Here is a 24909-nt window from a genome sequence, read left to right on the forward strand (position 1 = left end):
GGCTGATCAGCCAAAATCAGTATTTAAGAAATGCACAGAGTGTGGCCATAAGCTGTCCCCGGCTGATGGTCACACTGTGTGTATTTGTTTGGGAGTGTTACATTTGTCGACACAATGTGCAATCTGCACTGGGTTCAACCCTAGAGCCCTCAGGGATCGGAAGGCCAAATTGGTATCTAAAGGCCTTCTCCCTGCATCTATGCTGGAGTCTGCCACGGCCTCTGTACCTAGTACTCAACCTCCCACCCAAACAGGGACTCAAACTCCCACTTATTCTGGTGCTGGGTCAAGCAAGGAAAAAGCTACAGTCAGTGTAGCGGACAAGGACAGAGAAAGGCGCAAGAAGGATAGGGACAAGAAAAGGGATAGACCTTGCAAGAGATCCCCGGACAGGGTGCTCTTCCTTAGTTCCCCTTCTAAGTCCATGAGGCCAGTTTCTCCATGGCTTCGGTCTCCTCGTTTTTCACCAGAGCCACTGGAACCTTCGGATCCGAGGCCTTCCTCGCCCTCACTGTGCAGACCAGCCAGATCCGAGTCAGTGGCTTCTTCGCGATCGACTCGGAGCTTATCAGACTTAGACATGGACAGGATGATGTGGAGATTCATTCAGACCCAAATACAGAAGGGAGTCTTGCCAGGCCCCTCTCCCTCCAGAGGGGGGACCTCCATGCCTTTTTTTCCACCCCATCTCTCCTTCCCCGATCCATTCTTCAGCTTCGGGGCTCTTGGATCCAAGATTTTTTGGAGCTGGTAGCTCAGTGCAGACGGTTCCCCCAACCTCGACTCTGGCTGTTACCTTGAGCTCCTCGGATCCTGCTGCTACTATTGATAAAACCCCTGAAGATGTTTCTGATAGTTTTAACTAATTCTTTACTGAGACAATTCAAGCCGTAGCTAGCCAACTACCTCCTAGCTCCCCTGGTCCTGAAAGTAGCACCCCTAGAAACCTACTTGCGTACTTGCTCAGCTTCAACCAGTCTCCACTTCACTTATCCGTACGCACTTGATCATAAAATTAAAACCCACTACACTTTCTGCTGATCAACTCCTGCCGAAAGTACACCAACAAAATCAGCTGATGCTATTGCTTACCCCGGCCTTAATACTAATCAATCGAACCATAGTAGAAGCTAAAATTCCCACCATCTGGAAAATATACTATGTAATCCCACTTCACAAAGGAGGCAGCACTACTGAATTCTCCAATTATAGGCCAATAGCTATACTCTCTCCACTTGCAAAGATTATGGAAAAATGTATTCATAGACAACTCATGCACCACCTAATCCAAAATCGCCTTATGGCAGACACTCAGCATGGCTTCCGTCCTCATCACAGCACTACTTCAGCCCTCCTAGCCTTTACTAACACCATAAACCATAATCGCAACAATAATTATATATCCTCAGCCCTCTTTTTGGATCTTCAGGCATTGATATGGTTGATCACATATGGTTGATCACCAACTTTAATGCACACCCTGCAAACATTCTGTGTAGATACTGGAGCCCTCCAATGGTTTCAATCCTACCTGAATGGTCGACAGCAGGCTGTCCTCTGGCAGAACAAACTCTCTAACCTTCTACCTAACACCCTCGAGTACCACAAGGCTCTATAAGGCTCTAGGGCCCTTGCTGTTCTTCATCTTCATTAATGACCTTTATACTGTCATCCCAAAAAGTCAGCTGTATCCAATATGCTGATGACTCTACTCTGATTTGCTCAGCCACATCTTCAGTAGAGTTATGGTCAGCTACCCAGACCACCTACCCAGACCCTTAATACAATAGAAAACTGGCTTTCTGAACATCGCCTGATCCTAAATCCCAAAAACTAAAATGCTGTTATTTTCACCAACACGTAGGTCTACCGCTTTCACCCTTTCACCTTTAAGTAAAATCAAATGATGGCACAATAATCTCCCCTGACCCATCTACAAAACTATTAGGTGTCATCATAGACAATAATCTCAAATTTGACCTACATGTTAACCAAAACTATCAAAACCATCAATAAAAAACTAGGGTCACTTTACAGAATAAAAGCCTTCCTAACCCTCCAGCTAAAATTGCCATAGCTCGCTCTCACCCTTCTTTTCTCCCCCCTTCTGTATGCATCCCCTCTACTCTCATTTGAACAAGACTGTCCTTAACAAACTCTCAATTTGCTACAACCACATTGCCAGGTTTGCCACTGGGCTGCCTTTTAGGACACATCATTGCATCAATCTAAATCAGCTTTGTTGGCTTGAACTACCTAGCCTAATCCAGTATAACCAACTGATTATGGCCTATAAAATCCTCTATAATCCGGACAATACTCCTGCACTTAAAATATTATCACCTGCACTTAAAATCACCTATAACAATCCTAGACCGCTTGATAGACCTCTAACAAACTACTCATTCAGACTAGCAAAATTAATAACACAGCGGTGATTCTCTTTGCAAACTCTGTAAGTAGATCCCGGAAACTCTTCCAGCTGATATTACCTTACTTTCCACCTTAGGTCAATCTAAAACTAGACTCAAACAACATTTGTCACTTAACTGGCTAAGTCAATGTATCAAGCCAGGCTAACTCGAATGTGTAAAAATCTGTTAACCAGTTTACTGTGTAATTTAATTTAATCCTGACTTGTGCTCAGGACTAACTGTAACCTGTGGAACTTGTTTAACTTGCTTACTTATGTAATCTCTGTAAATAGTCTGTTTGTAATATGTAATGCTGGTATTATGTAATGCTGTATCCTTGAGCTTTTCTCCCCGGGCCTCCGTTGAAAATGGACATGCATCCAGTCGGACTATCCCGGTCAACAAATGTAAAATAAATAAAATAAAAATAATAAAATTCGGAGCTGAGTGACTCTTGAAGCCACGGACAGGAAGTTGGATCCAAGGGAATGGATTCTTCGGCTCTGCCTCTTTTGGATCTGACCCGTTTCCTAGGACCTCAGGCTACCCTTGATTCGGATCCAGGGAGGGCTTCTTCCTTGCTGGGTGCCAAGGAGGAACGCTCTACTTTGGCCTTCGAAGTTGTGGAGAGGGTTCTCTCCCAGGGATTGAGACCCCAGCCCATCTCCTCGGATTCCACCCAGACACCTCTGCATTTGGTGACGACTCCCTTCATCCTGTCTCAAGGACAGCCCATGCCAGAGAATCCCCAGGTTATTTTCCCTGAGGAACCCCCTGCAGCTCACGAGTCCTCTTCAGAGAGTCCCACTGAAGAGGGTCACCATAAGCGCAAATGTAAAAGGAGGCACTTGAACTCCCCCCGAGTCCCTCACTATGGACACTGTCTTAGATGAAGGAGAAGGTTCCCCCAGGTCACCTCCCGAAGACGTCTCCTTCAGAGAAATCATGGAGATCCTCCGCCAGAGGGGAGGTTGGTCAGCCCCAAAACCTTCTGGGGATGAGTCAGTGTTCCTGGAGGCCTTTGGCATGGGCCCATCTACTTCCTGGGTGTCTCCGCCAGTGGACCCCTTGGTGGACCTTATCACCACGTGGGCATGGAAGGAGCCTGACACCGTAGAGCCCATCCCCAAATGCCCCAACAAGATTTTATCTCCCTCAACTGACAGACAACCTTGGTCAAAAGGAGCCCCAGTTGACACTATGTAGGTCGCAGTAGCCACCAAGAAGGAATTAGCGCAGGAAAGTTCCTCAGTCCACCCTCCAGACAAGGAGTTCAGGTCAGTGGCTAGGTTTGGGTAGCGCGTTTATTCCTCAGTGACCTTTTCATTCCGTGCGCTGAACTATTTGACACATGTGATCCAGCTTCAGTGAGACCTTGCATCGGAATTCGCTGAGTCGCCCCCAGAGTCCTTATCGCCGCAGGACGAACAGTTGTTCTCTGCAATAATGTCTACTCTGAAGTCAGTCTCAAACACATCTATATGGCTCCTTTCCCATGCCACGGAAGGAGAAGCTAGGACAGCTGGGACAGGCATAGCCATGAGGCGTCATGCCTGGCTCAGGTTGTGTCAGTTCACGGACCCTTTCAAGGCGCCGTTTATTAATGCTCCCTATGACAGTTCTTTCCTTTTCGGGAAGACAGTACATGACACACTTGTTCAGAGTGAAAAAGATGGGAAGACTTTGTCTGCCGTTGGGATCCGCTTCTCTAACCCTCAGCGGTCCTTCTCTGAGAATCAAAGAGGGCAAAAGAAGATGTGGTTCCAAAAATCTCAGTTTTCCCGGGGTTATCAGGACAACTATTCCCCCAGAGGTACAGGGGGAAAAGATCGACACCGATCCAAAGGTAGAGGGGGTCCCAGGAATTTTGGGTCTAGGGAACCTTTTTATGATAAACCCGATCTGCAGCCCTGAGGGGTTGCCCGGCTGTCTTACTCTGGAAGCAGTCGGGGGGAGATTGTCCTTACACCCAGCAGCATGGGAGTCCATTACGACAGATCGCTGGGTGTTACAGATTATATCCAGAGGTTACACTATCCCATTTGTTGCCCCTCCACATGTTCCAAAACACGTCCCGGATGTTCCACCCGCTCACAGGGAGGCCGCAGCTCTAGAGGTTTCAAAACTGGTTTATAATGGTAAATAATGTGGGAAGAAATAGCCAGGGAATTGTTATGGCTAGGCTTGTATAGGCCCTAGGGCTGATAGCCTAGTACCAACCTATGAACCTATGAACTGCTTCTCAAACGAGCCATCGAACAGGTCCCCCCGACCAGTCCATATCAGGCCTCTACTCAAAGTTATTTTTAGTGCCAAAAAAGACGGGGGACCTCAGGCCCATTCTGGACCTGTCAACTTTGAACCTGTCTGTAGCCAAACAGAAATTCCGGATGGTCACTCTACAGTCCATTCTATCTTATCTCAGAGAGTGCGACTGGATGTGCTCGTTAGACCTCCAGGATGCTTACTACCACATCAAGATCCACAGAAGCTCCAGGAGGTTTCTGCGCTTCCGGCTGGGAGCCAGTCACTTTCAGTTCAGAGCCCTACCCTTCGGTCTCACCACAGCCCCCAGGGTGTTCAGCAAGGTAATGGCAGGTGTAGCGGCTCACCTGAGGCTTCAGGGTATTTAGGTATTTCCTTACCTGGACGACTGGCTCTTCACTGCGCCCAACAAGTGTCTGCTTTGTCTGGCCTGAGACTACTTTATTCAGTTGGCAGTTCTATTGGGGATTACAGTCAATGTTCAAAAATCCCAGTTGCAACCAGTACAAGTTTTAGACTTCATTGGGGCACGGCTAGACACCTTGCAGATGAAAGTATTCTTAACTCCATACAGGCTCTTACACCTCAGGTGCCACATAGCTCAAACAGCGAACTTCAATTCGCCAAAGGCAAGCGAGGTTCTCCAAGCACTGGGCTCCATGGCTGCCTCCATATCGATTCTCCCTTGTGCGTGCCTTCATATGCGGGTTCTTCAATGGACTCTAGCTGTTCAATGGTCTTGGCTAGACCTGCCCATGGAATTTCCGATCAGGATCAGTCACGTCTGCAGGACGTCCCTTCTTTGGTGGTTAAATTCACCGGATATTATAGAAGGACGCCCCTTCGCATCATCTCCAGTCCAAGCCACATTGACCATGGACGCCTCCCAACTTGGGTGGGGGGGCACTGTTCGGGAAGGACAGTCCAAGGAGTGTGGTCCCAGTCAGAGACCAAGTTGCATATAAATGTTCTAGAGATGAGGGCAGTACTTTTAGCGTTGGAACCATTTCACACTGTTCTCCCTCTCGGACTGATTGCAATTCAGTCAGACAACATGTTGGTTGTCTAGTATATCAACAAGCAGGGGGGAACCAGATCCTAGCCCCTATGTCGTGAGGCCATGAGAGTGTGGGAGTGGGCGATCTCCACCGGTCGGTTTTTGATAGTAATGCACATCCCGGGGTGCTCCAACATTTTAGCGGACAGATTGAGTCGGGCTATTCTGATGCCGTACGAGTGGTCTCTGAAACAGTCAGTAGCAGAGGAGATATTCCTTGCATGGGGTCAGCTTTGCTGCGATCTCTTCGCATCTCCTTCCAACGCGAAGTGCAGTGAGTTCTTCGCTCTGATTCCCTCACCAGGGGAAGCCCCCAGAGATGCTCTAGTCCATGCTTGGACCCCGGGCTTCTGTATGCTTACCCACCATTGCCACTCATTCCGAAGTTTCTTCAGAAAGCTTGCCGACTGCGGTGCATAGTTATCCTCATTGTTCCATTCTGGCCTCATCAGGTTTGGTTCCCATTCCTTTGGTCTCATCTCTTAGCTCCTCCGTGGGTTCTGAATCCCTGCCCCGATCTAATCTCCCATCCTTCGGGTGTCTACCCACCCAACCTGGGCAGCCTCAAGCTTGGTTGCTCCAGTTCCGTTGATTGCCAGGACTCCCGGTCTTTCATTCCCGGTAAAATCCATACTGGTGGCTTCTCTTAAAGATTCCATTAGGAAACATTATCGCAGTAAATGGAAGCGTTTTTCCATTTGGGCCTCACAGAGAAACCTAGATCCCTTTACAGCTCTTGTTCCAGTGGTGTTGGATTTCTTGTCTGGCATTTTTCAGCAAGGAGCTAGCTCCTCCACAGTGAAAGTACAATTAGCAGCCATTTTTAATTTTCATGTTGGTGAAGACAACATTGCCTTAGCCTCTTCTAGGCTGTGTAAGGCTTTTCTTAAAGGCACTTTTCTGTTGCGCCCTCCTGTCAAGGATTCAGTGCCCCCTTGGGGCCTTACTTTTGTCCTACAGACATTGGTGGCTCCCCCATTCGAACTTGCAGCTTCAGTGGATTTAAAATTTTTGTCCTGGAAGACAGCTTTCCTAGTCGCCATCACATCGGCTAGGAGGGTTTCTGAGCTTCAAGCTCTGTCTGCCGTGCCTCCTTATTTGGTCTTCCATAAGGATAGGGTCTCTCGCCATACTAATCCTTCCTTCTTACCTAAAGTGGCATCTGAAGCAAACATAAACCAGTCCATTAATCCGCCTGTTTTCTTTCCTAATTAACAAAACAAGGGTGAATACAAACTTAATTTGTTAGATGTTCATAGACAACTTCGCTTCTATCTTCATAGAACAAAATCATTCCACAAGTCTGACCAGTTGTTCGTTTTCTTTTCCAAATCCTTTTTGGGAAAAGCTATTTCCAAGGTTTCTTTGGCCAAATGGATCACTCTTTGCATTTTGCATGTCTACAAAGCAAAAGGTTTATCTCCTCCTGGTACTGTTAAAGCTCACTCTACCAGGTCCTTGGTGACTTCTGCTGCTTTTTGGTATAGGGTTCCTTTGGATGACATTTGTGCAGCAGCGACCTGGGCCAATTCACATACCTTCATTTCCCATTACAAATTAGACCTGATTTCTAGGGGTAGAGCATCCTTTGGCTCTGTGGTGCTCAGGAATATCCTTCCATAAGGGCCTCCCAGGATTGGAGTAGCTGGGGACTCTGTCCCACAGGTTGCAGATAAAATGAAGTTAACTACTTCAGATAAAGAAGTTATGTACTCACCATAACGTTCCATCTAAGTAGTTATACTTCATTTTTCTGCAACCTTCCCTCCCTCCGTCCCCTGGACCTTGTCCTGTCTATATACAAGTTTGGTTCATTGGGCTGAGTTGCTTATGTATTTAGTTGCAGCAAACTCGATCTGAGGGAAGGTAGGAGATGGTAGTGCATTATGGGTAGGGGAGGAGCTCGGAGCTTGAAGCAGATACTAGAAAAAAAGTTGCCGGCTTGGATCCGAATACCCACAGATTGCAGAAAAATTAAGTATAGCTACTCAGATGGAACATTATGGTGAGTACATAACTTCTTTTTTCTGTATATTTTTATGTGTGCTTTTATATTCTTCATCTAATCAGAGAAAGGGGTGAAGCAAACAGTGTAACTTGGATTTCTTAAAGGAAAACTATATTCCTGAGTGCCTTATCTCGTTAGGAATCTTATTCTGAATAGTGGAACTTCTGTAGTGGGCTGAGTTAGTTTATAATCATTTATTTTAAGGACTGACTTTCCAAATGAAATCTTACGTTAGATATCAAAATGAAATTTAATGCTTTATTTCATAGTTTTTTTAAGATATTTATTAAAACATCCACAGTTCTCTATAAAAAGTATGAGCCCAGTTCATTTTTTACTTTTGGTCTGACTGCTGCTTTTCATCTGTACTGCAACTACAGTCCATAACCATGACAGGACATTGTTTGTGTCCCCACTCACATAACCATCAGTTAGTCCTTCCCCACACACACTGGGCCCATAGTCTACCATGCCTCCTCTGTCCTCTCCACCAAACCAGTATCTTCCCCTGAGGTCAAATGTCAAATTAGCCAGATGGCTCTCTCCAGCCAGGGTAGACACTTCTATCCTCCCTGCCAGTATTGCCAAGCACCTGGCTGTTAGTCGACCTTGGTTCATGTAGGCCATAGTTCAGACTTTATCCCCCTAGACCACTAGCCCAAGCTTAATGTGAGCCCACCTCTTATGTTACTTCCCCTCATAGCTTAGTACTCCTTATTTTCCCATCTCTCTAAACATTTGCTGTAACCCCTTTGAGGCTTTTATGTCCTTTTTTAGTCTCAGTGTCAATAAAGGCTGAGGAGGATTCAGGTACCTTGAAATGTAACTCGCATGGCTGACTTCTTTTCTAGTAAATGGAATATTTTAATAATATAGCTAGCATTGCACTGATGCTAGGGTCATAATTGTTCATAGTGAAGGCTAGGTTTAAATTGTTTCACAGGTCCATTCCTCGGTGCCCACTTTTAAAGTTTATATAACCCTCACAAGCAGACTTTTTTAATCTACATAATTATTACCCTGCATGTCCAGTTTGTATTCCAGTTGTGGTATGTGTTTTGGGCAAGATACTGCTGGAAAGTGAACAATAAATGCAGTGCTGCTGGGGGGCGGTTACAGTACAGAATACATGGTAAATACATGGTACATGGTTTTAACAGTTAAGAATGGATCGACTGAAAATGACTGCTATGAAAAGGAAACACTATTTTTTCTCACATTATTCTATATTTCTGATATGTCATCATGGCAAATGACACCTTTCTCGGTAAACTAAACATGTAATTTTGTCTAAAACATGAATCCCATACTGGGCAGGTCCTGCTTCAATTTTTGCTTTTGTTAGTATCATTGCCAGGTATTTTTTTAATAATATGGTACAGCATTAGAGAAAAGTTCTTTTATTTTTCATTGAATAAACGATGCAGGTTATGGGGATTTGTATGTCTGAGATAACTTATTGATAATTATTAGTTCAGTAGACAGATAAGTGCAACGGGCTATACGATCACCGATGTTATGATAGACAGTCACTTTAGATGTAATCCCTATGTCGTACAGCTGGTAAGAATTGTTCTCTATGTTATCTTTGTAGATTAAAAGGCTGTCAGGAGACAGAGATAGGCTGATGGTGATGAGGAGGATGGTGCAGGCCCTGCAAGACCAGTACAGGGCGAGGTGCCCAAAAGTGAGGCGCCTGGTGAGTAGTTAGGCATTTTCATTTTTTTTTTCATTTTTATTTTAGTTATTTGTTAGGGCTGAATTAGCAATGCACATTTCTGCCTAGTAGGGTAGATTCCAGCAAAGATTCCTTGCTTAATAATACAGATATGTACTTCTAGTGAGAAAGGATAAAGAAGACCAGACTGCAGGCCACTTTGAGGTTAGTTAATGAACTACCCTTTGGATCACGTAGGCTCCATATTAAAATTCAGATCCTAGAGAATGACTTTATAATTCCTACGTTCCCCCCTCTTCCTACAAGATACTTAATTTTTTAAATAGCAAAGCTGAACATGTGTAATCAATGCAATTTTGAATCCTGTATACTCCTTAGAAAGGCCATAAGAACTCTGTATATTCCTTTCTTCAGAGGAAGTCCTTACTCAATACTGGTCTATATTAGTTGGGAATGCCATGTATGTTGGTCCTTCTAAGCACTGGACAACCAGTCTGCATCCTGGGACTAACTGCAACACTAAGTCAGTCTATCTGCACTTGATTGTTTGGAGGTATTTGCAAACTCCCCACCAGCGATATTGAACTGTATGTACAAAATGGAACCTAGTTTTGTAAATAATCTGGCAACACCACAGCTGAAGTTGTTTCCCCTTTCAGATAACTACACACAAACTCACTTATATATATATATATATATATATATATATATATATATATATATATATATATATATATATATATATATTTATATACATACACACACACACACACACACACACACACAGTGGATATAAAAAGTGCATACACCCCTGTTAAAATGCCAGGTTTTTGTGATATAAAAAATGAGACCAAAATAAATACTTTCAAAACTTTTCCCACCTTTAATGTGACCTATAACCTGTATAATTCAATTGAAAAACAAATCTGTTAGGAGAAAAAATATGAAAAAATAAAAAAAGTACAATAAGCTGGTTGAATAAGTGTGCACACCCTTAAACTAATAATTTGTTGAAGCACCTTTTGATTTAATTACAGCATTACCTCAAAAATTAGGGGTGAGGTACTTTTTTCACTCAGTATGACCGTGATGAATTGTAGACAGTTGTAAAGAATATTGCTTATAGTTCCTTCCCAACAGGTAAGGTTTTCTTTCTGTCTATCAATATCTACTTTAATGTGCTTTGGCCCTAAAATACAAACAAATGATTTACATTATGGGAAACTTCTACAAAGGAAGGACACTTTCATCTTTCATTAAGAAGTGTAATTTGCAAATAGAGACGGGTCTATATTATTACCACGAAAGATATATTCATCGAATACGTCTTCCGCGAATAACCACCGAAATCACTTCAGCGAACCGTAGACTTTTTCCCAATGTTCGCAAACACTTGAACACCAATCTAAACTTTGTCCTTTTCCCCACTGTTGCGCAATCTCGGAATTGGTGTATATATAGCGGGGGGGGGATTTGATTTAATCCGTCGTGTGTTCCGGACCTTTGGTGGGCAAGAGTTTGCAAACTTTGTTAAGAATTCCGCAGTTCGCTGAACTGACTTTCTGTGGCGGTTGTTTGCAGAAGATATATTTAATGAATACTAATTTTGCGGAATTAGTATAGACCCAAAGAGACTTACATTAAGCCACATCACTTGTAATTCTAGTTTTGTTTTCACTGTTTTCTGTGCTAGCAAGACTAGTGAATGAACTCTGAATCAGATATGCATTTATATACTTCAGAGTTCAAGTATGAGTTAAAAAGAATATACTCCAGTTTTACCACTAGTAAATTAATTATTGAAGTGTCTAGATTCTTTTATTTATGATCATCGTTTTAGAGGAAATACTTCATTTCCTTTTAATTTTAAAGACTGTGAATGATGCAGATTTAAACAAAAGAAATCATTCAGTCATTTTTGAACATTAATAATCCTTGGATAAGAAATGGTTTCTGTTTTTATTTTCAAATTGTACATCCCCCTTGATTTTTAGTAAAAGTATCAAATTTTTTTCTGAAAAACAGGATTCAGAGTCACATGACAGCCTGGACACAATCTCCTAAAGTAGTAAGTTTTGTTTTGTTGCTATATCAGGAAAAAAGGAAAACTATGGTTATGCAAATATTAATTGTATAGCACGTGCTTTAAGTATGTCAGTAAGTGTACAGCTTGAGAAAACCACCTCTCAAACTAACATGATTATATCTGCACTTAAACTGTGTTACAATGTATACATTTCAAATGCAAACTGTACTGCTTGTAGAGTTTTCTACAAGGGACTCTGCTGAAAAGAGGCCCCCTGGCCTAACCAGACTATCCTGGTCAACAAATTAAAACTGAAAGAAAGCAAGAAAGAAAAATATATTCTACTGACAGTATTTGTATTTTAATCTGACTGCTGAAAGATAATACTAGGAGCTGTAAAAAGAAGTTTATACTCACACTAAACGTTTCCATGAGCAGAGATACTTCATGTTGCAACCTGTGGGGGTAGCGCGGGATGAAGCTTTCAGCCAAGATCGAGATCCGCCCTCCCTCCTCCTCCCTAACTCCTTACCAACCACACCAGATCGTTACAGGTTATATTAAGCTATAGAAATAAACGGAGAAGGCAATCCAAAGATACAATACCTTACGAACAATACCGGATGGCGGGGGGGATAGGTTGATGACAGTAGTAGATGAATGAAGTATCTCGTATGGATGTTGCAACTTTCTTTATCTAAATAGTTACTTCATTTGATCTCTTACTTTCTGTGGGAAGCCTGTGGGTGACAGACCCCAAGACCTGGTAAAGACCTACGGGGTGATATTCAAGGCAGCGGAGCCAAAGCTCTATGGAGAGCATGTCCCGGTTTGTGGAAGAGAATGAGCATTATGGAAGAGAACCAGGTAGCTGCTAGGGAAGATATCGCTTGGAACTCTATGGACAAACCACTAATCGAGGTAAAAACAGATCTAGTAGAATCTTGTACATAGACACGTAACCAAGACGCTGGCGTCCCAGATGGCGCCCTTCCTATCTGCACTGAGATAATACACTGAGAACACCTTAAGTGGTTTGCCCATGGCTGATGGTGCATAAGGAACGGCTGACTTAGTCTAAAATCTTTACAAAATCTTTAGTAAATGTAAAATCTTTAGTCCTGTGTACATAAAAGTGTGCAATGTATTCACCCTTGTTTTGGAATGTGGAAGAAACAGGTTTTGTAATTGACTGATTAATGTGGAAGGTTAATTGTGGCTACCTTATTAGCAAAGGAAGCAGCCAGGGGCAGGGCCACTCTATCTTTGTGAAAATAAGATATGGATGCTTAATGCAATATAGCTGCTTATAATTTTGCGACGTTTGGCAATAAAATAGCGACCAGCCGTTAGCCAATCAAAAAGCCAAGCGGCACAAGGGCGTCGGCTTCAGAAATGGTGTCACCACCAGTAGGTGGTCTTGTTAAAGGTAAGATCCCCAAGAGGGTAATCCGGCGGCAATAGGGCCGGGCTAAAACACACCTTTAGAGGTCTTATATTTTGTAAAGAAAATTATGCGCTATCCCTACGTGATAATGATGCATGGCTGCTAGCTGGACCTTAACCGTGGATGCTAGCTCCCTTGTTGTCTAAAGAAGGGACAAGCTCTCCAGGTCTAAAAGAATAGGAACAGAAAAGGGATCCAATTCCTTAATAACCGCCCAGATGGATCCAATTCATTTGCCTTTGCCCAGATGGAAAGCCGCTTTCATGAGCTTGTTGTAGAATGGCTATAACTGAGGCTTAGCTACTACCGGGGTCTACCAGTGCGGAACTGAGATCAACCAAGCCATGAGCCTGAGGGGCGAAAATCCGGGATGAGCCCATGGGCTCGAGGTGGGGAGTTAGGTCCGTGGGGAGGTCCAGAATCCATGGGGAGGGTCACACTGTGATGTCCAGGAAGGGAAGGGGATTTGTAGAAAGGCCTGGAATGGAGACTGTCGAGAATCATGGGGCAGGACAACCGACTGAGCTTTCTGGATGATTTCATCATCAGAAGAGGATGAGGATCGCAAAAAGGGGCAGGCGGCCAAGAGGGAACCATCGCGCCCTAGAGTTCCCCCTCTGGGAACTATCATGATCCATCGGTTGCATTTGGTGCATTCCCAAAACGAAAGATGTAGCGAGTTGACCCCACTTGAGAATATCTGCTTAAAATAGATGGTTCAAGAGACCACCAGTAAGAGGCTGAGAATACCTGAGACTTGTCCGTTTCATGTTTGACCGTCCCGGAATGTCGTTGCTCTCTACCAGGCGGTTGGAAATACCCATTCCCACACAAATCATTCTCGCTACACTCCCTAAGATCTCTGGTCCTCACCTGTTTGTTTATACTGTGAACGGACATGTTGTCGTCCTGGACATGTTGTTTCCCTGATTGAGGTGATGAAGAGAGGAAGAAGGGAGCTGCCCTAGTCTCTGGCCCGTGATATGCACCCTCATCTCTAGAGGAATGATATGCTGCCGCGGACTTGCCCGTGTAATGCCGCCAACCGAGGCAAGAGTCCCGTCCATGTTGTGCGGTTTGATGAGGGGAATCCTGGCCCGTCCCCTCTTTGAGCTCCTATTGTCTGTAACCACATGGCTGAAGTCCCCCCATGCCCTGCTCAGGGACGGCAGCACCTGTAAGGGATGGACTAAAGCCACCATTGTGGCTGGAGAGTCCACTGTAATTTGTGAGCGGGCATGAAGGGAAAGGGCGGACGCTGCACCTTGACACCCTGTAGACCTCAGGAACTCGGGACGATCGCTGACGGCTCAAGAATGAAAGGACGTCTAAGACAAATTGTTCCAGCCTGACCGATGTAATAACCAAGCTGGAATCCAGTATCCCTAGCCTCCAACCCGGCCCCTATGAATTGTGGGGCTTGCCTGGGGAACTGGCAGGATTTCTTTAAGATCACAAGAAATGCCCAAACGGTGGGGCCTCTTGCCACAGTAGAAATGCCCAAACCGCGGTGAGATGCACTGGGTCTAGGTAGGGAACACCAGTAGATGCCTGTCTCAGGTGGGCTGCAGCCCCTGCCGCCTTTGGTAAACTGGCTGGGGGCTGAGGTTAGGAACACCTGAAATGCCTGAACTGATAATGGGTAAACTGCTGCCAAGGCCGGAGTTGTGCTCTCAGCCGGAAGCGTCCATTGGTACTATGGTAGTCACGCATTCCTATAATAAGGCACATCCAGTCCTTCTCCAGAAGGGGGAGAATAGATTGGAGGAGTAGGTATCTGATTTTCAGCATCTTGAAGCACAACAGGGACGAGGTCTAGGATGGGGAGCAGGTCTCCCCGAGGGTTTGGCACCAAAGAAGAACCTCCAGTAATAGGGCACGGACTGATCTGGGAGAGGGCTGGATGGCTCTTTTCTGGCGCTTTGGCAAATTTCCAGGACACGGACTCCCTCTGATGGTGGAACATCAGGGGACGGGTTTGGGTTTTGGGGTGTGAGCAGTGGTGTAACCTCTGGAGGTGTAATCCGGATGGGGAGCCGATCCGTTGTAATGGACTCCCGGTTTGGACAGGTGCTCGTATAATCGCCCCGACTGGAGAGAGAGGGACATCGATCCAAAGCCTCGGGCTGTTGCCAGGTCTGTCAAGAAAGGTTCTCTAGACCCGAAGTTCCGCGGCCCCCTCTGCCTCTCGGCGGCGCCCACCTTCTGTCTCTGCCTCTAGAGGGCCGAGTTGTCCATACGCTGATGGAATTGCTGAGATTTCACCGTTAGTTTGTACCTTGCCTCTGATTCTGGAAAGGATCTGGAAGGGCTGAAAGCAGGATGGAATTGCTGAGATTTACGGAACCAATAGCTGACCTGCATGGACCAGCATGTCGCGAACGGGGCTTGGGAATAGGCCGAACATCATGATGACAGCTGCCTTCCTTTCCCATCCTGGTTCCGTGAAGTCATAAGCGTTCCAGCGGAGCTATAAGAACTGGCCAGCTCCGCTAGCTCTAGCGGACTCTTCTTTAAAGGGTGGAAACCGTGAACATGTAGAGGTGTTTTGATATGGACACAAGTGGCCATTCAGTCTCTCCGCTTAGCGTTGTCTGGGACCCTTCCTGAAAGGCATGGGACTGCAGCGTATTCTTTAGAGATGTGTTCACGCTGGCCTAATAGTGTGTGCCAGTCGAATGCGACCTTATGGCAAAGGTCGCCAAACAAACATCCGCTTCCCCCACTCACGGTCCCTCGCCCGGGCCTCCTTGTCCGGCGACCCAACCGAGTTCATGGAAGGGCAAGTTCTTTCTAGGCGGCCCAACGCCACCAACACTTGTCCAACGCCGGGGACCTTTGGACCAAGAAAGGTCTATCAGAGGGAGGGCCTGAGGACCTTGTCCGGGCATCTAGGAGAGGGCACCAAGTCGGGGGGGTCTTTCCAAGCCTGAGTGATGCGATCCCACCAAGGGGTCGGGTGGGGGGACACCAGGAGGTAGATTCCCCTGCCCTGGTAGGCCTTAGATCCAACAGAGGTCGCAGGGGACACCTTTTGGGACCATCCCCCTCTTAGCATCATAACATTTCCATGATGTCTCGCAGAGAACATCTTCAAGCGTGATCTTGGAGCCCCCCCTCATTATCATCCCAATCCGTCCATGATGGGCCCGGGGAGTCCAGCTTCATCTTGCGAGCACTGATGCCGAGAGAAACGCCTCTTAAGTAAGGATGGTTCGAGGCATCCAGGTGAGGGTGATGTTCCTCCATGGCCTGAGGCTGGAGGCTTGGGCACTGTCCAAAGAGGGCTCATCCAAGAGGTAGACCCTGATAGGGAACCGGGTGGATCCGATCGAGCCTGGTGGGACCTGATGACCCTGAGGGTCCCTCTCCCACCTCCTCAAAGAGGGCAGGGGGATTCGGCGTCTGGGCCTGAAAGTAACCTCCCTGGCTCCGAGGATCTCTCGGGGGTCAAAGCCGAGGGAGATTCACTGTCCCCAGCCTGAGAAAGTAACCAATCAGCGCCGGTGGATGGGGATCCCTCGGAGCCAAAGCTGTCAACCCCTCGGCCCGAGCTCAGATCCGGCAGAGCTCGAGAAAAGGCACAAGTCGGCGTCCCGAAGACACAAGCAATCCGGTGAGCTCGCCGACATATCCCAGATCCTGCATAGGTTGGAGACGCGAACTCGAGACCCGAAAAGCGGGTATCCTAAGTCCGGGGATCGGGGTAAAAATGGGGCTACACTCCTCCCACAAAATCTTCAGAACATCCCATCCATGTCTGCTGCTGTAGAAATCTTCGCATCATCGATCCATGTCTGCCCGAGGAGATCGCCGTGTGAACCCGCAGAAGGCAGTTGCCTCAAGCGGGATGGCCACCTCCCGAGGATTCCCTCTCCTCCGAGGTGGAGAAAAGTGAAGGTGGAGCGGAGCTCGACAGGGCGAGGATCAGAGACGGTCACTGGGGACTTCTTGGGAATTTTCTCAGACTGAACGGGGTGAACTTCGACCGGGACTTTGATCTGTGACCCTCTGTCTTTGGGCTTCTTCTCTGTGCCTTTGAGCACTAGACTCCACAGAGCTAATTGCCTGATAATGAGTTGAGTCCGGGTACAGCTGAGGAGGTAGCGGTGCACCTGGATCAGGAGTAGCAGTTTCAGCTGATGAGAGGAAGAAGCCCGATTCCTGGGGTTTCCCCGCCAGGATCAGCTTGACTACTGGAGAGAGTGCCGGCCGGCTGGGCACTTTACACTCGATTCAGGGAGTTATAAATGGGCTGCCCCCAGGCACAAAACACTTTTCATCTGGTGGCAGCCGGGAAAAGATGTGGCCCCACTCAGTCTGTTAATGGCTTTAGAGCCTTCAGCCATAAAGCCCTCTCACACACACCACAAAAACACTAGGGAGGTGAATAAGGGATTTTTAGAAGGAAGATTATTTTTTATCACACACACACCCAAACCTTTTTAAAACAAACATTTTGAAACACAACCACAAGTTTAACAACGAAAAAAAAAGTTTATAATTTCTGATATCTCCACCAGGCTGGGAGCTCTTTTAAAACAAAAACTGTCTTTAGCCGCAACAAAAAGCGATCTGAGGTAATGGAACTGGAGAAGCAACCAATTATCAGTTCAGGAGAAAAGTACCAGCTCGGATCTTGGGCTTGGAAGCTGCGGTTCGGACTGGGCAGATCTGTAATTTAAAACAAGGTTCTAGATTAGGGAAGTCAAAGTGACAACTTTGTAAGGTGAAAATAGCTCTTTAGTTATTTGCATTTCAGTTGCTGTGCATTCCGTAGTGTGTGTCCCTAACAAACAAAAAAAAAAATTGCAGCCATGTTAAATTTATTGGAAAAGGTTTGTGAGAATGCTGCTTTTTTTGTTCCCACCAAAGATTAACTCCAGGACTGAAAATATTTCAGTCTTCCATTATCATAACAGAACCAAACAATGAACATGTGTTTTCCTTTGGATAGCCATAGTCTCCAAGACTTACCGTCAAGCTACAAGCTTATGATCTCTGGATATTATGTAGCTCTTGACATAGTTTAAAGGAACTAACCTGTGTACATGAAAGCTGAGAATGGAACTGTGGGACAATGAAAAATAGCTGTTTAGAGATAACTTGATTAGTTAATTTTGTAGTTCAAACAACCACAGATTTTATAATTATCAGCAGCTATTAGTGATATGTTGTCCCCCCAAGAGTGAAGAATCTTGAAAGTACAAGCAAGCACTCAATGTATAGCGAGTCCATATAACAAAATATGTGCTAGAAAACAAGAAGCGTATGACAAAATTTCATGTATGTTCCCCATATACAGCACAGGGCATAAAGGTGACATTGAGAGGTACCATCCTTAGAACTAAAAAGCCTCAGGAAGAACAACAGTCCAAGCAGAAAAGAGGAACATGTGCATCCAGATGGAGACAGAAACAGAGGGAAGAGGTAGACTGAATACTGCAACAGTGACGAGAAGGACATCTTTATGGTAAGATTTTTCACAGCTGTACTGTGTTCTTCTATAGTACTGTTGCAGTATTCCATATGGTAGGGAGAGTACAAAAGATTAGGAGGAAAGGTGGGAGGAGGAGGAAGGTCCAGCAGAGCCTTCAAGAAAACCATGCAGGATAGCCCTGGCAAATCCATCTCCAGCCCTGGAAACCACATCAAACTTATAGTGCTTGGTAAATGTATGCACAGAAGTCCAAGTTACTACCTCAGGGATGGAGATGGTATCCATTCCTTTGAAGAGAGCGCCAGAAGAAGCCACAACCCTGGTATAATGAGCCTTATCATAAGAAGAAAGGTTTTTCCCATGAAAAGAGTAACAAAAGGAAATGGCCTAAGATATCCATGAACAAATAGTTTGCTTAGAAACAGCCAAACCTAAAGACATAGGATGAAAGAAAACAAAATGTTTCTCAGATTTACAAATGGCTTTAATTTTATCCAAATAATATTTGAGTTGTCTATCCAAATCCAAAGGGTGAAGAACATTCCACTAGCAGACTGCGGAGGAAGGAAAAAAGTGGGCAAATGAATAGTTTGATTAAGAGACAACTCATTAACCACATTAAGCATAAAAGAAGGATTTGTACGAAGAGACACCCTGTCCTTATGAAAAATTAAAAAAGGAGGAACAGCCATTGGGGCCTGCAGCTCAGACACCCTCTGGCTGAAGTAAGGGCCAGAAGAACAGTCTTCCAAGAACAATACTGTAAAGAAACTGAAGCTGCAGGCTCAAAAGGAGCCTGAGTCAATTTTCCAAGACAAAATTAAGGTCCTAGGAAAGAGGAATAGGCTTCCTGGGGGCCTAATATGAAGATGGCACCATTAAGGAATTGTTTGACCTCAAATCTAGAAACCAAAGGAAGAGTCAAAGGCAGACAAGCAGAAATGCCTGACAGGTGGGCTTTAACAGAAGAGTATGCCAATCCAGCATTGAGCAGTTCATACAAATAAGAGAGAACCAAAGGAACTTCCACAGAGAGTGGATCCTGGTTACGAGCAAGACACCAAACAGATAATCTCTTCCATTTGGACAAATAAGATTTCTTGGTAGTGAGTTTCCTGGCCTCCTGCAGAACCTGAAGCACATACTCAGAAAAAAGGTGCCTAAAAGGGATCGAAACCGTATCATCCACATCATCAGTTGAAGAGTGGAGAAGTAGGGATGAATGAGAGACCCCCTTGTCCTGTGTGAATACGCCCACTCTGTTACGCAACTTCCAATGATTGTCCTTGGCTAAATGCAGACGAAGAGGGAACCAGTGCTGTCTGGGTCCAAAGGGAGTCACCAACAAGATTTTGGGAGCATCTTGTTGTAGCTTGAACAAGACCCTTGGTATGAGAGGAAGGGGGGGGCAGGTATAAAGAAATATTCCCTTTCAAGAAAAAGATAGGGCATCCACCTTCCAAGTTAGAGGACATGGGATTATGGTGCAAAAGGGAGGAAGTTGTCTGGTCAGAGGGTGGGCAAAAATATCTACCTGAGGAGTATCCCACTGGTTGTCAGTGTCCAGAAACACATCTCTGTCAAGCATACACTCGTGAGTTTGTGTTATGTACCTGATCAGAGAATCTGCCACAAGGTTCTGTTCAGAAGGAAAGTCACCTGATACTGGGCAGCTAAATTATAAACCTGAAGAGCTAATCTGCACAAGAGTTAAGACCATGTCTCCCTTTGCTTGTTGATGTACCACATCACTGTGGTATTGTCAGTGAAGACTTTGAGAGGCCCTGGAGGAAAAGAGAATGGAAGGCCTGAAGAGCCAGGAGAGGAGCTCTCATCTCTTTAACACTGAAGTGGTCCTTCCTTTGACCAAGAGACCAAAGGACCTGAATCTGGACTGAAGGAAGCTCCCCACTCCACATCAGAGGCATCTGAAAAAGTTCCTTACCAGGGAATGGAGGCTGAAAAGGAAGCCCTGGGTTGAGGAAAAGTTGATGAATCCACCACTGGAGCTCCAACTTGAGTCATGAGAAAAGAGGAATTTGAAAATCTAAAGGATGAGAATGTTGATGTCAGACTGACTGTAGGAACCACTTTCTCATATGAAGTCTGCCAGAGGAAGCACAGGTAGAAGCCATGTATCCTAGAGCCCTTAGAAACTCTCTGGCTGTAATGGAGGTCAGAGGAAAAAGGGATTGAAAGAATACAATCAGAGTCAAAGCCTTGGGAGGCGGCAAGGATGCCAACATTGGAATGGTATTAGAGCCTGCACCTGAGAAAACATGATCCTGAGAAGGAGTTTGGAATGATTTTTTGGAAGGTCTTGACTAAACCTAGGTTTTGCAGAGGGCAACTAGTATAGTGAAGATGCTGAAGCTAAATTTCTGGAGAAGAAGCTTGAATGAGCAGGTCATCCAGATAAGGAAAGATCTGAATTCCCCTCATCCTGCAGAAAGCTATCACAGGAGCGAGGCATTTGGTAAAAACCCATGGAGCAGTAGAGAGGCCAAAGGGCAAAGCAGAGAACTGAAAATGTAAAGAAGCAGCAGAGAAATGTAAGAATTTCCTGAAAAGGGGATAAGTAGGAATATGGAGATAGGCAAACTTGAGATTGAGATTCAGTGAGACTAGGAAAGCCGGCGGAAACAAGGTTTGAAGGGATAACATGCAAAAGGAAGGAACCTTCAGAAATCTATTGAGCTGGGACAGATCCAGAATGGGTCTCCAGATGCCTTCTTTCCTGGGAACCAAAAGCATTCTGGAATAAAAACCCTTCCCCTTTTGAGAAGTTGAAACTGCTTGGATGGTTCCTTGAGACAAAAGGCTCTGAAAAACATCCATGGAAAAAAGGGCAGCTGTTCCTGAAGAGGTTGAGGAATGCCAGAAAAGGAGGGGGGCTTTCCAAACCATGTAATACCCCTATCAAATGATGGAAAGAACCCAAGAGTCCTGTGTGATCTGTAACCAATTGGGAAGGGACACGGAAAAAATAAAGGGGAACTTGGCTGAGGAAGGAGGAAAGAAGATAGAACCTGGCTTGTCTGGAAAAAGAGGCTGAAGCTGTAGGAGTCTGAGTAGACTTAGCAGGATGAGCCCTTCTAGCACCCTTTTTCCTCTTGGGAGGAGGGTGAGAATGTCTACTGACAAAGGTAAACTTAGTAGTTCCTCTGAAATTTTGGAAAAGGGGAAACAAAAATATGTTTCAATTCCTGCATAGCCTTACCCTTTTCCTGAAGAGATTTAAAAAGCTCAGCAGCAGCAGAACCAAAGAGATTTTTATTGTCAAGAGCAGCGTCCATCAGCTTGTTTTGATAACATCAGGCAGAGGCTGAAGGTGAAGCCAGGAGTGCCTCATTAATACAGAAACAGTCAGCAGCCTTAGATGAAGCATCATCTGCATCATAACTCCATTTAAAGGAATTGCGAGCAACTTGAGAAGAGGACCCTAACAAAGAGAGGGCTGAAGCCTTCCCTTCAGAATCTGGAAGATCTGAAATAACATGAAAAGCCTGAGAGAGAAGAGCCAAAGTACTTCTAGACATACAGGTCTGATAATTGACAGCCCTGAAGGCCAGAGTAACAGCAAGATACACTTTCTAACCTGACCTCTCCAAAGTTCTGCTGACTTTTTCAGTGGGGAGCAGCTTAGTAGAAGGCAGAAGCTTAGAGGGTTTATCAGAAGAGAAAGAAATAACAGAAGAGTCAGCTGAGGGACATTTATAAAGAAATGTGCACTCATCAGGCACCTTATAAAATCTCTAAGGTTTTAGGAACAGGGTTCTCGGAATCAGGAGCCTGAGAAGCTGCAGAAAAAGTATGCAACAAGGCAGCAAGAACTGGAGGAACAGCAGAGGGTTTGGGAGACTCCATTTGAAGGAGTTCATAATACCTCCTTTGAACATCAGAAACCTGGGCACAATCCCTACTTAAAGAAAAACTCCATGATACAGTAAATGGTATCCCCAAAACAATCTCCTCAAAATGAGAATCAGGGCTAATGGAATCTTCTTCATACTCCTACTCATAATCCAGAGGAAAAGGAATCTGGGAAGGAATAGGCCAAAGATTCCTAATCAGACAAAACCTGCTCCCTATGCCTCTTAAGATGAGTAGAAGACCAAGGGGAGGAGAAACAAAGACCCCCCCCCCCCCGAGGAGGCTTTAAAGCCATAAAAGCATTGAAAAGCCCTGTGTAAAGTTCTACCATTCACACTGATCCCTAGTAGCTGGAGAAATATGCTTAGTCTTTTGCTTCTTTTGTAAAGGGACATCAGCCGTAACTGTATTAGGTGACTCAGACCCCTGTGTACACTAAATAAGTGTAGTGGGAATCTCCTCCTAAACAAGGATTTGTGAAACACCCCTAAGCCCTTCAGAAATAATCAGCAATTGTTCCCCCAAACATCTGAAATGGATGTCTGTGGAGATGGGAATGTGCGAGAAGCCAGGTCCATGCTAGACTACGAAGAGGTCACTGCAGAGGAATCTGACTGAAAAACCATGTGGTCCTTCGGGCTTTCCCCATACTTTGAGGGAGACATCCAGTGGAGGTGATACAGCAGATGAATCCAACAAAACTTTCTTGGTCGTCTTCTTTGTGGATGGCTAACCCTTGGGTAAGGACAATTCCACCATAGTACCCTTAGCCAACAATTTAAGATGTTGGTTCTTTAAGTAAATAGCTAAAGAGGAGAGACAACTACACAAAGTTTTTTGGACAAATGCTTGACAAATAGAACAAGATGTATGGTCGCAAGAAGCTCCAATGCAAAACCAACACTGCTTGTGATGGTCTTTATGGGGAATTTGTCTCCCACACTGGCATTCCCCCTTTCTGGATGACATGTAAACCAACAACCAGCAAAAAGTAAAATAAGAAGAAAAAACCCAATGGGGCACTTATCTGATGAGCATTCAGACCGATGATTGGAGATGGTGTTCGAACTGGCAGCAAAAAAGTTCTGAGGATAGTACATCCGTGTGTCCTCTTTATGACCTATGCCATGCATGGGGAGCATATGTGTGATGTACAACATTCCTATTATAACCTAAGGCTTTGGTATACTGGCCGGACATCAGGGTGCCCTAGGCAAGGGATACATACTGTAAGGAATACTGCAACAGTGATATAGAAGGGCATCGAAAGGTTTGAGCATTATCCTGCCATTACTCAGAATGATGCTGCAATGAAAGCAAAAGCCAACTGACTTTAATAATTGGCTGTGTTATTGGTGTTATTCTGAGGGGGTTCAATGGCTGTCAGCCTGGAGTGAGATGAAAGACAGTCCCTCCTGTTTAACTTGTGTACCCTGGGCTTTTGTGTACTGGTTAAGACATTCTCTACTCCCCCACAGTGTCTTTTTAGACAGTGTCACTCTAACAGCATAATAAATCCAAGTTTGAGTCTAGCAAATATCAGTGTAGCACTGTTTAATTACAGGAGCCTAAATACTCTCACTGTAGACCTTCCTGACTCTAAAAGATGTGAACGTTTGTGTTGTCAATAAAAGTGGCAGCACCCCCCCCCCCCCCCCCTTACCAGGTTTTACTTTCCACTAGTCATTTAGGCTTGAAGTGTAAAGAGTGTTGCTGTATCTGACTTTATCTCAAATGCCCTCATCTCTAGACCAATAGGCAGGACAATGATCTTGATTGTCTTCATATACTAGTATCTATAAGGAATGTCTGGTATCACATCCTGGCCAATGAAACAATCACATCAAGAATGCCCACAAATCCAATGTCTTTCAAGATGGCTGCACATTGATCAGTAGCTTAATTTCTGCTCTCCCAGAGTGAAAAAAGAAACTGAGAAATAGGCCAGTAACTCTGCAAGGTTTGATAAATTCAGTTACAAGCTATTAAGTACACTGCCTGGATGCCAGCAAATAAGAACCTTATGTAGCCTTGAAAGAAAATCAGTTGAAAGGGTGAAGAGAAAACACTGAGTCAGAAAAATCCTGCTCCTGTTCAGCGAATAGTAGTTCAAACTCCAGTTTTAGTGCAAGACTTGGTTTCCGGCACTCTAGAGGGAAAAACATAAATCAAATATGCTCAGAGCTGACTAACAAACAGAGCACTGAAGAAGTGAATCTAATGAAATAACAAAAGACTGGAAATGGAAGAAGTTTTAAACAGCTATTCAGATGAACTGATAAAACTGCAAAATTAGAGACTGAAATGAAGAAAAGGCTGACTGAGTATGAGACTGTTCCAGAAGAGCTGTTTCAAAAATAGGAGGATTAGAGGACAGAGCAAGCACAGAAAAACTGAGATTTTTTGTTGTACCAGAGAAACTAGAAGGAACAGACTGCATTAATTTTATGAAATCACAAGTAAGCAATTGGATTGGTATTCCACAGCAGGATTTAATTGAGAGAGAACATCGTGCTTGTGCTCCAACCCTGGTTATGAGAAATGTTTAAGTTAATGACATAATCTTGGCTTGTTGAGGTTGAGATGGAGGGTAAAAGTGCAGAGTGTAATACAGAGAGAGCTGATACCTTACTGTTGCATAGGTGGATGTCCGGATTAAATTATGACTTAATCTAATTACTTTTTTAAACAAATGAAAAAA

The 24909-nt window shown here is 44.8% G+C and overlaps 1 protein-coding gene across 7 annotated transcripts in view; it reads left to right on the forward strand.

The window, feature by feature from the left end:
• Positions 1-24909, forward strand: part of DMTN (dematin actin binding protein) — a 1900252-nt gene that overhangs the window by 1655498 nt on the left and 219845 nt on the right. For 5 of the 7 annotated variants that reach the window (XM_044082941.1, XM_044082937.1, XM_044082938.1 and 2 more), the window contains one exon: positions 9339-9443. The exons of the other annotated variants lie outside the window; for them this stretch is intronic. In XM_044082941.1, coding sequence (XP_043938876.1) covers positions 9339-9443 — 105 coding nt within the window. The remainder of the gene's footprint in view (positions 1-9338; positions 9444-24909) is intronic. 7 annotated transcript variants of the gene reach the window in all.

The sequence above is a fragment of the Protopterus annectens genome, chromosome 9.part0 (assembly GCF_019279795.1).
Source record: "Protopterus annectens isolate FY-2018-M chromosome 9.part0, PAN1.0, whole genome shotgun sequence".
Taxonomy (NCBI): Eukaryota; Metazoa; Chordata; order Ceratodontiformes; family Protopteridae; genus Protopterus; species Protopterus annectens.